The sequence below is a fragment of the Hippocampus comes genome, unplaced genomic scaffold (genome assembly GCF_001891065.2).
Source record: "Hippocampus comes isolate QL1 unplaced genomic scaffold, H_comes_QL1_v1.1 scaffold100, whole genome shotgun sequence".
NCBI classification, from domain to species: Eukaryota; Metazoa; Chordata; class Actinopteri; order Syngnathiformes; family Syngnathidae; genus Hippocampus; species Hippocampus comes.
Window position 1 is genome coordinate 1,102,651 of NW_017805282.1, and position 11,813 is coordinate 1,114,463.

Sequence of the window (11,813 nt, forward strand, 5' to 3'; positions counted from 1 at the left end):
AAACACAACCAACTTAAAATTATCATTAGAATTTATTTTGCTTGACTATGTTTTTTTTTTTTTCATTCCTCCGTAGGAACCGACAAGTACGGGTTTGGTTTTGGCGGAACCGGAAAGAAATCGAACAATAAGCAGTTTGACAGCTATGGCGAGGTCGAACACCAAATTTACATTCAGTGGGTTAGCGTTGCACGCGGTTATTAAAAAAATATATATTAAAATTGCTTTGTTTTTGTTTTTTTTTTTTTTTTTTGGTTCTTTGCAGGAGTTCACCATGCACGACACAATTGGATGCTTCCTTGACATGGACAAAGGCCACATTTCTTTCTCCAAAAATGGTATTATTATTATTATTATTATTATTATGATTATTATTATGACGGTTATATACTGTCTCGTCATGATAGTATTTCATATAATAATGCTCAGTTATGGAAGGTATTAAAAATGACTATTTTGGTTGCACCGCTTTGCATCAACATGAGAGCTGTCCCTCATATCATCCCCGATTGTAACTACAAATTTCAGCTATGTTATACAGTATTTAAATTATTAACTAATTTCAGTGAATTTGGAGATATGAGAATTTCGCCCAGCACCAGCGATTTAATTTTTATTTTTTTTAAATAATGCAAAATAACATTTCTTGACCAATTCAAACGATTCCAACCTCAAGCAGTTCAGTTGATTCCAATTCCACCAACGACTGAACATTTCAAAATAAAAGCCCAAAATTAAGAGATTATTTTTGTCCACATCCACCTTCAACTGTCATTTGAAACAGACCATTGTAGGATTCTCTTTTGTTTAGGCCAACATTTAAACTAGTTCTACAAGGCAAGCCTAAATCGTGCTAAATTCCCATTCAACAGTTCCATGAAATTTAATTAAAACTTTTGTTAGATTGCACAAGTGTATCTAATGTTGTGTTCGGTAAGTGAATCCGTATTTTAAAATGCAAAAGGACTCACCCAGTTTGGTGTTCTGTGTTTGTTTCCAAATCAACCAGGTAATGATCTGGGTTTGGCTTTTGAGATCCCTCAAAATCTCAGGAATCAGCCCTTCTTTGCGTCCTGTGTACTCAAGGTATTGATTAACACATTTAACATTGGTCATGATAAACACAAACAAGGTCAACTCACGACATTAAAAATGCCATTTTTGTGTGTGTGCGCCAGAATGCTGAGCTGAAATTCAACTTTGGCGGGGAGGACTTCAAATATCCGCCCAAGAGCGGCTTCGTCGCCTTGGATCAGGCACCAGACGCCCACACGGTCAAGTCTTCGCAGACAGGTTAGTATTTTTCCAAATAAAAACTGTCTGCTGCACTGAGAACGATCGTCACCGTGAGTTTGGTTGTTTTTTGGCAGGGAGTGCCAAAGTAAGTCAGGCGAAAGGGTCCAGCAACGCTCCCAAGGCGCTGATCATCGAGCCGTCCAAGGAACTGGCCGAGCAGACCCTCAACAACGTAACGCAGTTCAAGAAATACGTGGTCAGCCCCAAACTCAGGTGCCACGCAAATCTTTTTTATTTTTTTTTTTGCTCCCTCACGACTGTTCCTTGAAGCGCAATGCAAACATCTGACCAGTAGATGTCACCATCGCTCCAGTACAAATGTGACTTTTCATTTTTTTTTTGGGCAGGGAGCTGCTGGTGATCGGCGGCGTGGCTGCCAAGGAGCAAATGTCCGCTCTGGAGCAAGGCGTACGTACCCGTCACCTAAATTGAGTTGCAGTGGACTTCCTAGTCCCGCCTTTTCAATTGGTGACCCCTCCCTTTTTAGGTGGACATTGTGGTGGGGACCCCCGGCAGACTGGATGACCTCATATCCACCGGAAAGCTCAGCCTGTCCCAAGTCCGCTTTCTGGTCCTTGACGAATGTGTACGGATGATCCAAAATCCCTTTCGGATGATTTTGGTTTGCTGTTGTTCACAACTCAGGGCAATGATCTGGCACGCTTGTATTGTCGTCTCCAGGATGGCCTCTTGACAGCGGGCTACACGGACTTCATCAACAGAATCCATAATCAGATCCCTCAAGTGACGTCTGATGGAAAACGGCTGCAGGTACTGAGAGGGGGGGGTCTGCAAAAACGGGCCTGGACCAGGTATTACACAATTTGATTATCACAATTAAGATGGTTGGGTGCAGGTGATCGTGTGCTCGGCCACGCTCCACTCGTTCGATGTGAAGAAACTGTCGGAGCGCATCATGCACTTCCCCACCTGGGTGGACCTAAAGGGCGAGGACTCGGTGCCCGAGACCGTGCACCACGTGGTTGTGCCTGTCAACCCCAAGGCCGACCGCCTCTGGGAGCGGCTGGGCAAGAACCACGTCCAGGTAAGTTGGGGGTATTTCCAGTCAGCTGTTTGGGGGGGGATTCCGCTTCTCAATGGTCATGTCGTCATGTTTCCTTTGCATTTACTTTTCCGCGGAAGCCCGTTTAGGCAGCAAACTGTGTAACTGTGTGTGTGTGTGTGTGTGTGTGTGTGTGTGTGTGTGTGTGTGTGTGTGTGTTTTGCCGTTGTGCTAGACTGATGAGGTCCATGCCAAAGATAACACCAGACCAGGGGGCAACTCAGCCGGTGAGTTTGGTAACATTTCTACATGGCATACTACACTTGATCCAAGTGTATGTCAACGTAGCATTTTTGCGTACGCCAGAAATGTGGTCTGAGGCCATCAAGGTGCTGAAAGGCGAGTACACGGTGAGGGCTGTCAAAGAGCACAAAATGGACCAGGCCATCATCTTCTGCCGCACCAAGATAGACTGTGACAACATGGAGCAATACTTTATCCAGCAGGGAGGAGGTAAGAAAAGACAATAAAAAAAGCTTAGGTGTTTTTTTTTCTTTTTTTGAATTATAACATTGTCACTTTCCACCAGGTCCAGACAGTAAAAACCACCAGTTTTCCTGTGTGTGTCTTCACGGCGATCGCAAGCCCCACGAGAGGAAGAACAACTTGGACCGCTTCAAGGTCAAGGAAGAACTTGCAAAACGAGCGGCCAATGTTTTGACTGTTGTTCAAGATTTGAAGTCATCTTGTGTCCTCAGAGAAAAGAAGTGAGGCTTCTGATCTGCACCGACGTCGCCGCCAGAGGGATTGACATCCGAGGCGTTCCTTACGGTAGCGCCGATTCAGACAACAATTTGAGTTCAAATACAAAGAATGAGCAACTTTTTTTGGTTTACATCTCAAACTGTAGTCCATTTTTGCAGTGATTAACGTCACCCTGCCAGATGAGAAGCAGAACTACGTCCACCGTATCGGCCGAGTGGGTCGAGCAGAGAGGTGAGGAGTTTAACGGGGTACATTTGTCGATTATTTAATGGATCTTCAAAGTTGTATTTCCTTTTTCAACGTACAGAATGGGGTTGGCCATCTCATTGGTTGCCATGGAGAAAGAGAAGGTAAAGTTTTCTCAAGTTTCTTTTTTTGTTTTTTCTTTTCCACGTCGGCCAGTATTTTCATTTCTGCCGCTGCTCATCAAGGCAGCAATTTTGCATGCGTTTAATAATATTTAGACTGAGTTCTTATTTTTTGATCGACGTCTTGACTTTTACCACAGCCCGTTTGGCAGAATTGAGCAAGGTTGAAATAGTTAAGTATTGTATGCTAGTGGTAAAGGCATACTGTCAGAGATGTTCGCTCAGGAAGAGATTGTCTTTGCTGCCGGCGGAAGGCGCAGTTTTCTATGAAGCCACTCAGTGTGCGCTTCTCACTGACACCTGACCTCTGCAGCCTCTGCCGGCTTTTTATTGATCGTGTATGCAAATTACAAGTGATATATCAGAAAAACACTCCCTTCTTCATTTACATGTCACGCCCCTCAGTGGGCACCTGGAGGCCAAAACATCTCTCGGTACAAACAATGGATACCTTGTTACATCAATGGGTAGATTTCACATGAATTTAGACACTAACAAACTCAAGGACGTCTTTTCGTGCTGCCCACCTGAAGTTGAACCTTCCTGTCTGTACAATCAGTGAACAAGGCCTCAGTTTCATTCAGCTCAAGTTGGCCGTTTTTTCTGTGTGCTCGAAACACCCGCGTTCGAGGTCAATCAATCATACAACAAAATGAAACTTTTAAACATGATAACTTTGAGTTTGTCCATACTCTCTATCACATACATATAGAGTATTTGAATCAGATGCTATTTTTAGTTGGAATTGTTCCTAAACTAAAGTACTGTGTTCACCTGCCTATTTGTGATTCACTACTTGCCTAATAACATTCATGATTTTTTTTTCTCGCCACCATTAATCACTGTTTTTGTGCTCTATCTATAAACACGAAAAAGATGGTGTCAATATGAACTATGTTGAAGTGAGAGGAGGATCTCCAACGAGAGGCTAAAGCCCCGCCTAATAATATAGTGCTTTGTTTCCATCCTGTGTCATCTACAGGCAATTCGAAACGTCTATTCGGAAACGACGACAGAAATCTAGTAATTCCACAAATAGCTGCAGCCCCTTTAGAGAGGACTTACTATTTATAGTGACCCCCCCCCCCAATGTTCTAAATAATACTGCGCCTTTTTGTCTCCTCCCATATACTTTCTGTCTCAATTCCTTCAGTAGCACATTTGAGCAGCAGTTTATCATCAACACTGTGTTGTATTTCTGATTCTTTTGGCAACGGATTGTTATATTTGCGGTGACAGGTGTGGTACCACGTCTGCCCAAACCGAGGCAGAGGCTGCTACAACACGCGACTCAAGCAGGATGGAGGCTGCACCATTTGGTACAATGAGAAAGAGGTGACTGGCGCCCTCGCATTCAGAAATCCTTCACTTGTTGTTATTGTTTTGTTGTTGTGACAGTCGGCATTGTCTGTTCTCACCTTTTAAATCGCAGCTCCTGTCAGAAATCGAGGAACACCTCAAGTGCACCATCACCCAGTGCGAGCCCGACATCAAGGTACCAGTGGACGACTTTGACGGGAAGGTCACTTATGGTCAACGCAGGACACTGGGAGGTACGGGTTTCATGGTCCAGAGTCCAAACTGGCCATCAGAATAGAATAACGTTTCATGAAAAAAAAAACACATTAGATTTAAAGTTGTGTTTCTGAAGTTTACACCTTGCTGTACCTGTGTCGTATTTACCGCCGCTGCTGCTTTGTGGTCTTAGGTGGCAACTACAAGGGTCACGTGGACGTGCTGGCCCCGACGGTGCAAGAGCTGGCCAACCTGGAGAGAGAGGCCCAGACGTCCTTTCTCCACCTCGGATACTTGCCCAACCAGCTCTTCAAAGCCTTCTGAACACAGCTCGGTTGAAGCTACCGAATGCATGCTCACCATCCATCTGCAGCACTTTGGAGTGGCTCCCATGTCCAGGCCTGAGTTGTGCAGTTATCAAAAAGAACACTAACATTGAAGAAACATATTTTGTTTTGTATATACAATTTGGCTTAATGCATTCGAATATTTTATTGTGAGAAATTGCCTTCAGAGTTATTTTGATGCCTGCGTTTTCTTTTCTGAAATAAACTGTGGTGAGCACTAAGTGACCAGTCATTACGTGTATTGTAGAATTAAAACAATAGTATGCTCAAGTTACTTTTGTCAAAGTGTTAGGCAAAGAGCTTCAGTCGTCTAAACTGGCTTTGATAATATATCCAATAATTCATAAGTCCTAGTTTCAATGATGTTCGAAAGAAAATACAATTCTATGGAACTGGTGCCTTTAATGGGTGTACAGTAATTGAAACTTTTCTTGTCTCAACCATTGAACAACTAGTCGAATTGTTTTTATACATACACTGTATATGTACAGAACATGGTAAATTTTGCAACTCGTGTTACGTTTCATTGTTTTGCATGGTGACGTAATGTCAAGCTAGCTGACCTCTCACTTGACTTTTTTTTCCACGCTTTGATTTTAATCACACAAAGAAAACATTTAACCACTAACTCTTGTGTGCATCACTGTAGTTAAAATCTATAGTTGATTTCATTCGGTCGTAAAGCGAGCGCCCCCGTTTCGTTCCGCACGACAATTTACGTTGAAAATCTAATGGGGAAGTAAAACACGAAATGACTTCCGGCTTGAATGCCGGGCTCCGCCCCCTTCCAGTCGGCCGTCGGCCCCGCCTTCTACACTTCCTCGCTTTGCTCTTTCCTCCGCTGCTATCCGAATTGCCCTCCTGTGGATGTCTTGACTACCGGCCGCTTTTCCTCCGCAACAGGTAAATACCCCGTTAGCAGTCGTTCGTTATGCAACGAAAACGTTAGTGCATTTGTTTCTTAATTGAAATATTACTATGCGCAAAAGACAGCTCAGCGTGTTCAACGTACGGATAGACACCCATCTGAGCTGTCTTTTTTTTTTTACGCGTCTGAAGCCTGACACTTTTCATTTGCCTTTTTTAAAAACAAATACTGCCTTTGTTTGTTGGAGACAAACAGCAGCCAGCCTTAGAGCCTCATTCTCAAGTCAGTATATATTGGTGGGCCTCTTTTCCCATCTGCTTGTGCTAGAATAGAAATGCCACATGATTAGGTACACTTGATCATGACATTCTGCATGACAGCCCCCGGCCCCCAAATAATAATTCTTTCACCTAAAAAAAAAATTTGATCATGACATTCTGCATGACAGCCCCCCCCCTCCCCCGCCTCCAAATAATAATTCTTTCACCTAAAAAAAATATCTTTATATTGTTGTGGGTGTAGGTGACACTGGTTTTGCATTCCTGTAAGTTGAATTGTTAATTCTCATAGTCAGTGGTTTATGTGACTCTGCCTCACAATTTTGAGGTTCTTGGTTCAAATTCCGAATCCCTCCTGGGTGAAGTTATTGAAATGTCATCATATTATTACACACATAGAATTGGCCTAACAATCTATTGGTGTCATATCTATTAAATGGGAAAACTGTCAACTATGAAAATACTGTTAAGAAGGGATTTAGTGTAAAAAAACAAAAAAAAAAAACAAGATAGAAACAAATCCACTCAGAAGAAAAAAACGTGGAAATCCACTCAAAAGAAAAAAACATGGAGTGCAACACTATATAGTGGGGAAGGAAAAAAATGAGGCTGCACCTGGCCGATGGGCCATGAGTTTGACAGTGTAAAAAAACAAAAAAAAAAAACAAGATAGAAACAAATCCACTCAGAAGAAAAAAACGTGGAGTGCAACACTATATAGTGGGGAAGGAAAAAATTGAGGCTGCACCTGGCCGATGGGCCATGAGTTTGACACCCGTGCTCAAAATGAGTGATTTGTTACTGTGGCCGCCAAGGGTGCCACAGGAAATCATCCAATTTCAATTTAAAAAAATATGTATTATTTGCAAACATATCTTTGTTTGTACATCTATGCCAGTGACATTCAGTGACAGGTAAAACAATTAAATGCTTTTCCGTTCGACGGCAGGATTCCAATTACTCAATTACAATTTAGCTTGCGAAGGAAGCCACCTGCTGCCATTTGTGAGTGTGTATCAGATTTTTGTTGATCTAACTCTAACAGATACATTCGAGAGTGAACTGAGACCAAATCATTATTATGTCAGTATTTGTTGTTATTTTTATTTATTTTTTTATGTTTGGTGGCATGCCGTGAGATTTTTCAAAAGCAAAACGAGTGACTTGGCCCAGTGAATGTGCCGAAGCTCAGGGGGGTCACACTCATTTTGGCCACAAGACCACATTCTAGTTCTGGTTTCCCTCAAGAGGGCCGTTTTGACTGTTTGATGGCATCGTCACATCTTCACATGCTTATTTGGATGTACCCTACCTCTCGCCCGAGTGTCAGCAGCGATTGCTCATATTTAATTTTTTTTTTTTTAAGGCACATCTTGTGCCATTTTTGCATTAACTATTTGTTGTTGTGACATGTGACATAAAGCAGCATAAGCCATTCGGATTAGTTAAATTTGTGTTGTTCAGAGATGACCCAAAAGGAGCTTTAACCTTAATTTACGGCTGCACCAGCACAACAGGGGGGAAGTGAATATCACTGTGAATACAAACACACGTGCACACAGCCTTCTTTCTTCCCAGTGGCTTGGCCAAGCTTCCTGTGCTCGAACAGGATGGTCCTTCTATGCAAAGTGTACACACACACGCACACACAAACACAGGCACAGCACAGAGCGATGCACACAGAGTGATGCATTGATAGGCACATCCAAGCGCAGGTGCCAATCAGCATGCAGGGCGAGTCCGAGTGTCGTCGAAGTGAGCGAGTGTGGCTTTCCGCGACTCACCCAATCGAAGCGAAAATTTGAATTCAAATGTTTCCTGCCCGGTTCGTTCGCGTTGTTTTGAAACCAGAAGGGCCGAGGAAGAAAAAGAAGGAAAAAAGAGGCTGAGAGGTCGCTCTTATGTAGTTGACACCACTCACTAACAACACACCTTGAGGCACTCAAGTTCTTGTCAACCAGGGTGGATACCATTGCCTTGTTTGCACAAGAGAAGAGAAAGTGCAGCACAGTTGCTGCAGTACCGTATTTTCCACACTATAGGGCGCTTCGGAGTATAAGGCGCACCTTCAATGTATGGCCTATTTTAATACTTTTTCATATCTAGGGCGCACCGCATTATAAGGCGCATAGAAGCTACAATAGTGGCTGCGGTTGCATTATGCAACCACTAGATGGAGCTACGCTAAAGAGAATACAATACAATATAATACAGCTTTATATAGAGCGTTCACAACCACTGTAGCAAAGCGCTTTACAGAACAGTTAAAATACTACGTCCAAGAAATCTGAATATTGATCCATATGTAAGGCGCATCGGATTATAAGGCGCACTGTCTGCTTTTGAGAAAATCGAATGCTTTTAGGTGCGCCTTATAGTGCTCAGACTATAAACTGACAGAGACTTTTTGATGGCAAAATAATCATTTATTGACAGATAACTAAGAAATGTGGCAATTGGCGGACGATACCGCATTTTCATCCAATTTTTATATGATATAATTATATTAATAGGACAATGCGATTCTAAAAAGATTTGATAGCGACAGCCTTATTTTCCATCTCGTGTGAAAGATGGCTACTGTACAGTTTTGATCACTTCTTGTATTTTGGCATATTAACAGTGCAAGTGTGACTGTCTGCATGAAAAGAAAAATATCTTCTGTTAATCCCGAGCCGAGCCACGAGGACGAGGCCGAGGTGGAAGTCGTAAACGTCACCGGGGGAATCAAGACAGACAGCTCAGGCCGCCACCTGCCCTCAGACACGAGACAAAGACGTAAGCTGCCTCCCGCCAGAGCCTCTTTTTTCCTTCTTGTAGTTGTTTTTTTTTTTTTTTTTTTTAACATCCTCCTGCTTGCTCTGTCCCCAATCACGCGAAACACACATACACGCACACACTTGGTCGACTCACCCAATCATGTTGCCCGCTCTCCCTCTCTGCAGATGTCTGCGAGCTAGCCAGCCATGCAGAGGACACCTCCACCTGCAGCCATGGACGGTAAGAAAGCACATGTTGAACTTGAAGGTAGACAAACGGATCAAGTATGACGTGTGTACAAACGGGTTTTGGATTTTCCCCGTCGGCTGAATTCTCCAAAATTGTAACTTTCCAAACATTGCATCGTTGAAGTTAGTGTTACATTTTATATTTCTAGCACGTAGAGTCCCCTGACAAATTACTCTGCACTCACTTGGTGACCGACCAAGTGTCCTTCTGCACCAGCTATCCGTTTTTAACCAAACAGGCTTAACCAATGGTGACAAACGATTTTCACTCAGCATTTGTCTAACAAACATCCAGACTTTCTTGAGGTGACATCATGCTGCATGGCCCTCACAGAGTAAAGGAAAAGGTGCAGTTTTTACGACACCTCTCAGCTAGTTGAGCCTTGAGTTCATGCGATTTGTTCTGTAGCGATTTGCAACACTTGCAATTCGTTTATAACACCACTAAACACATTTTTACTCCATTTTTTTAAATAAGTGATGCAAGTAAAGTTTTCCTTTTTTTTTTGTGCTGATTCCAAATCTGCCCTTGTATTTGTCAGGTTTTCAGAATTATAATAATAATAATAATATAATCCGAGTAATATAATAATATCTTATTCATTCATTCATTCATTCATTTTCCGATCCGCTTATCCTCACAAGTGTCGCGGGGGGTGCTGGAGCTTATCTCAGCTGTCTTCAGGCAGTAGGCGGGGGGACACCCTGAACCGTTTGCCAGCCAATCGCAGGGCAAATAATATATGATGTAATATTTATCAACCCTTTGAGGGACAGCGGTTACTACAGTGGACAGCTTATCATGTTATCAGCTTACAGGGTGCATGAAAGGGTTAATGAAGGGTGAGAGCCAACAACAGGTGATTTATTTTTTTTTCTCCCTGAAACATTATAGAGATAAATTACGATGCATTTTAAAATCCATATGCAAACTTCAAAACAAAAACTGAAAATAGTGAAAAAATATTTAAATTGACCACATTTGGACACATAAACCTGACAGTGATGAATGCAGCAGTACGTTGTGATCGCGACGTACAATGTTGGCCAATTTTGATCCATATTAATCCTCCCCCCGCATTGCACTTCACGCTTCACAAATTCACCGTGTTAATATTTTCTCAGTGGAAGTTTCCTCAAAGGATACAAGATGTCCATTTTGTATGGACGGCAACCTCAGGGTCATTCAATAAAGGTCAGCCCCTTAAAGCCAATTTATCCGAGCATCAGGAAATTGGGTCGACATATCTGTCATTAGTAGACCCACAAACAAATCTCCGAAGGCATATATAAAAAAAAGAAACAGCAAGTCTGCCATTTTGGTGTGAAGTGTTCATTTTGATTTGACATAAAACAAAACCGAACGCGTTGTGTGTGTCATGAAGTTCCTGTCCAGGAAGTGATTAAAGTGTGGAAACCATACTTGACCCACTCTCTCTTAATTGCTCTGCCCTGATGTCAAGCCACGAGCAAAACTGGTTTGCATCCTTCGTCGCAATAAACAAGCAGGCAAAAATCATTTGTGCGTCCCTGGGTGTGGCGGTTAGTATGTAAATAGTCAGGAAGGTAACCACGTGGTCCCAACCCCCCGAGGGCAGGCAGGCAACCGAGGCTGATCTATGGAGGTTTGACTCAACACGGCACCAAGACAACAAAGGGAAGCGTTGCAAATGAAATTCCGCACAGGCCCCTCTGCTGGGTTCTATTTCTTCAATATTAACAGGATGACCCGTGCGGTTTGAGCGCTTGTTTGTTTGCGCCGTTGTAGCACTGCAGCGCAGTGCAGCTCACGGCCGCGTAATCGAACGTCAGGAAGGACGGAGTGGATGCGATGATTATCTTTGATTGACATCTAAGGACTGCGGACTCGGCCGTTGGTTGAGGTCCGGCTACCGCGAGGCACTAGCGTGCGCGCAGCTCTTCTGCCTGAGAGAGCTGGCGGAAGTGTTTGTCCAGCTGACTGGAAGATGAAGAATGATATCAAGGTGGTTGCACACGTGCCGTAGAAACTTGTTTTTTTGGGGGGGGGGAATCCGTTTTAAGAACTTGACTTTAAAACCGTTTCATACAAAATCCAAAGTAATATTTTCCACTGGTGTATGTATGGAATTCCAACAAAACAGTTCCAGGCACCCTAAAATATTTAACGAAAAATTATAGAGAATAACTTTAGTGCGGCAGAACTAAAACAAGTCAATGGCTAATGAACTAATAAATAAATAATAAAAAAGATATTTTTTTATTATACAGAGATGAAAGTGGACTTTTCTGAAAATTCCGGGAAAAAAAATAATAAATGTGTGTGTGTGTGTGTGTGTGTGTGTGTGTGTGTGTGTGTGTGTGTGTGTGTGTGTGTGTGTACACA

At 42.8% G+C, this 11,813-nt stretch overlaps 2 protein-coding genes across 4 annotated transcripts in view; both read left to right on the forward strand.

Annotated features, from left to right (window-relative positions):
- ddx1 (DEAD (Asp-Glu-Ala-Asp) box helicase 1) overlaps positions 1-5,515 on the forward strand; it is a 7,198-nt gene extending 1,683 nt beyond the window's left edge. For both annotated transcript variants that reach the window (XM_019871485.1, XM_019871486.1), the window contains exons 9-26: positions 77-153; positions 266-338; positions 1,010-1,086; positions 1,179-1,293; positions 1,371-1,509; positions 1,644-1,704; positions 1,784-1,882; positions 1,978-2,067; positions 2,153-2,341; positions 2,535-2,586; positions 2,666-2,812; positions 2,889-2,980; positions 3,058-3,130; positions 3,223-3,295; positions 3,372-3,414; positions 4,672-4,767; positions 4,865-4,985; positions 5,141-5,515. In XM_019871485.1, coding sequence (XP_019727044.1) covers positions 77-153; positions 266-338; positions 1,010-1,086; positions 1,179-1,293; positions 1,371-1,509; positions 1,644-1,704; positions 1,784-1,882; positions 1,978-2,067; positions 2,153-2,341; positions 2,535-2,586; positions 2,666-2,812; positions 2,889-2,980; positions 3,058-3,130; positions 3,223-3,295; positions 3,372-3,414; positions 4,672-4,767; positions 4,865-4,985; positions 5,141-5,271 — 1,748 coding nt within the window. In that variant the 3' untranslated portion in view covers positions 5,272-5,515. The remainder of the gene's footprint in view (positions 1-76; positions 154-265; positions 339-1,009; positions 1,087-1,178; positions 1,294-1,370; positions 1,510-1,643; positions 1,705-1,783; positions 1,883-1,977; positions 2,068-2,152; positions 2,342-2,534; positions 2,587-2,665; positions 2,813-2,888; positions 2,981-3,057; positions 3,131-3,222; positions 3,296-3,371; positions 3,415-4,671; positions 4,768-4,864; positions 4,986-5,140) is intronic.
- A 570-nt stretch (positions 5,516-6,085) lies between these two features.
- The window catches only part of itsn2a (intersectin 2a), a 29,630-nt gene continuing 23,902 nt past the window's right edge, over positions 6,086-11,813 (forward strand). For both annotated transcript variants that reach the window (XM_019871482.1, XM_019871483.1), the window contains exons 1-3: positions 6,086-6,197; positions 9,091-9,218; positions 9,386-9,440. In XM_019871482.1, the coding sequence (XP_019727041.1) occupies positions 9,407-9,440 (34 nt within the window). In that variant the 5' untranslated portion in view covers positions 6,086-6,197; positions 9,091-9,218; positions 9,386-9,406. The remainder of the gene's footprint in view (positions 6,198-9,090; positions 9,219-9,385; positions 9,441-11,813) is intronic.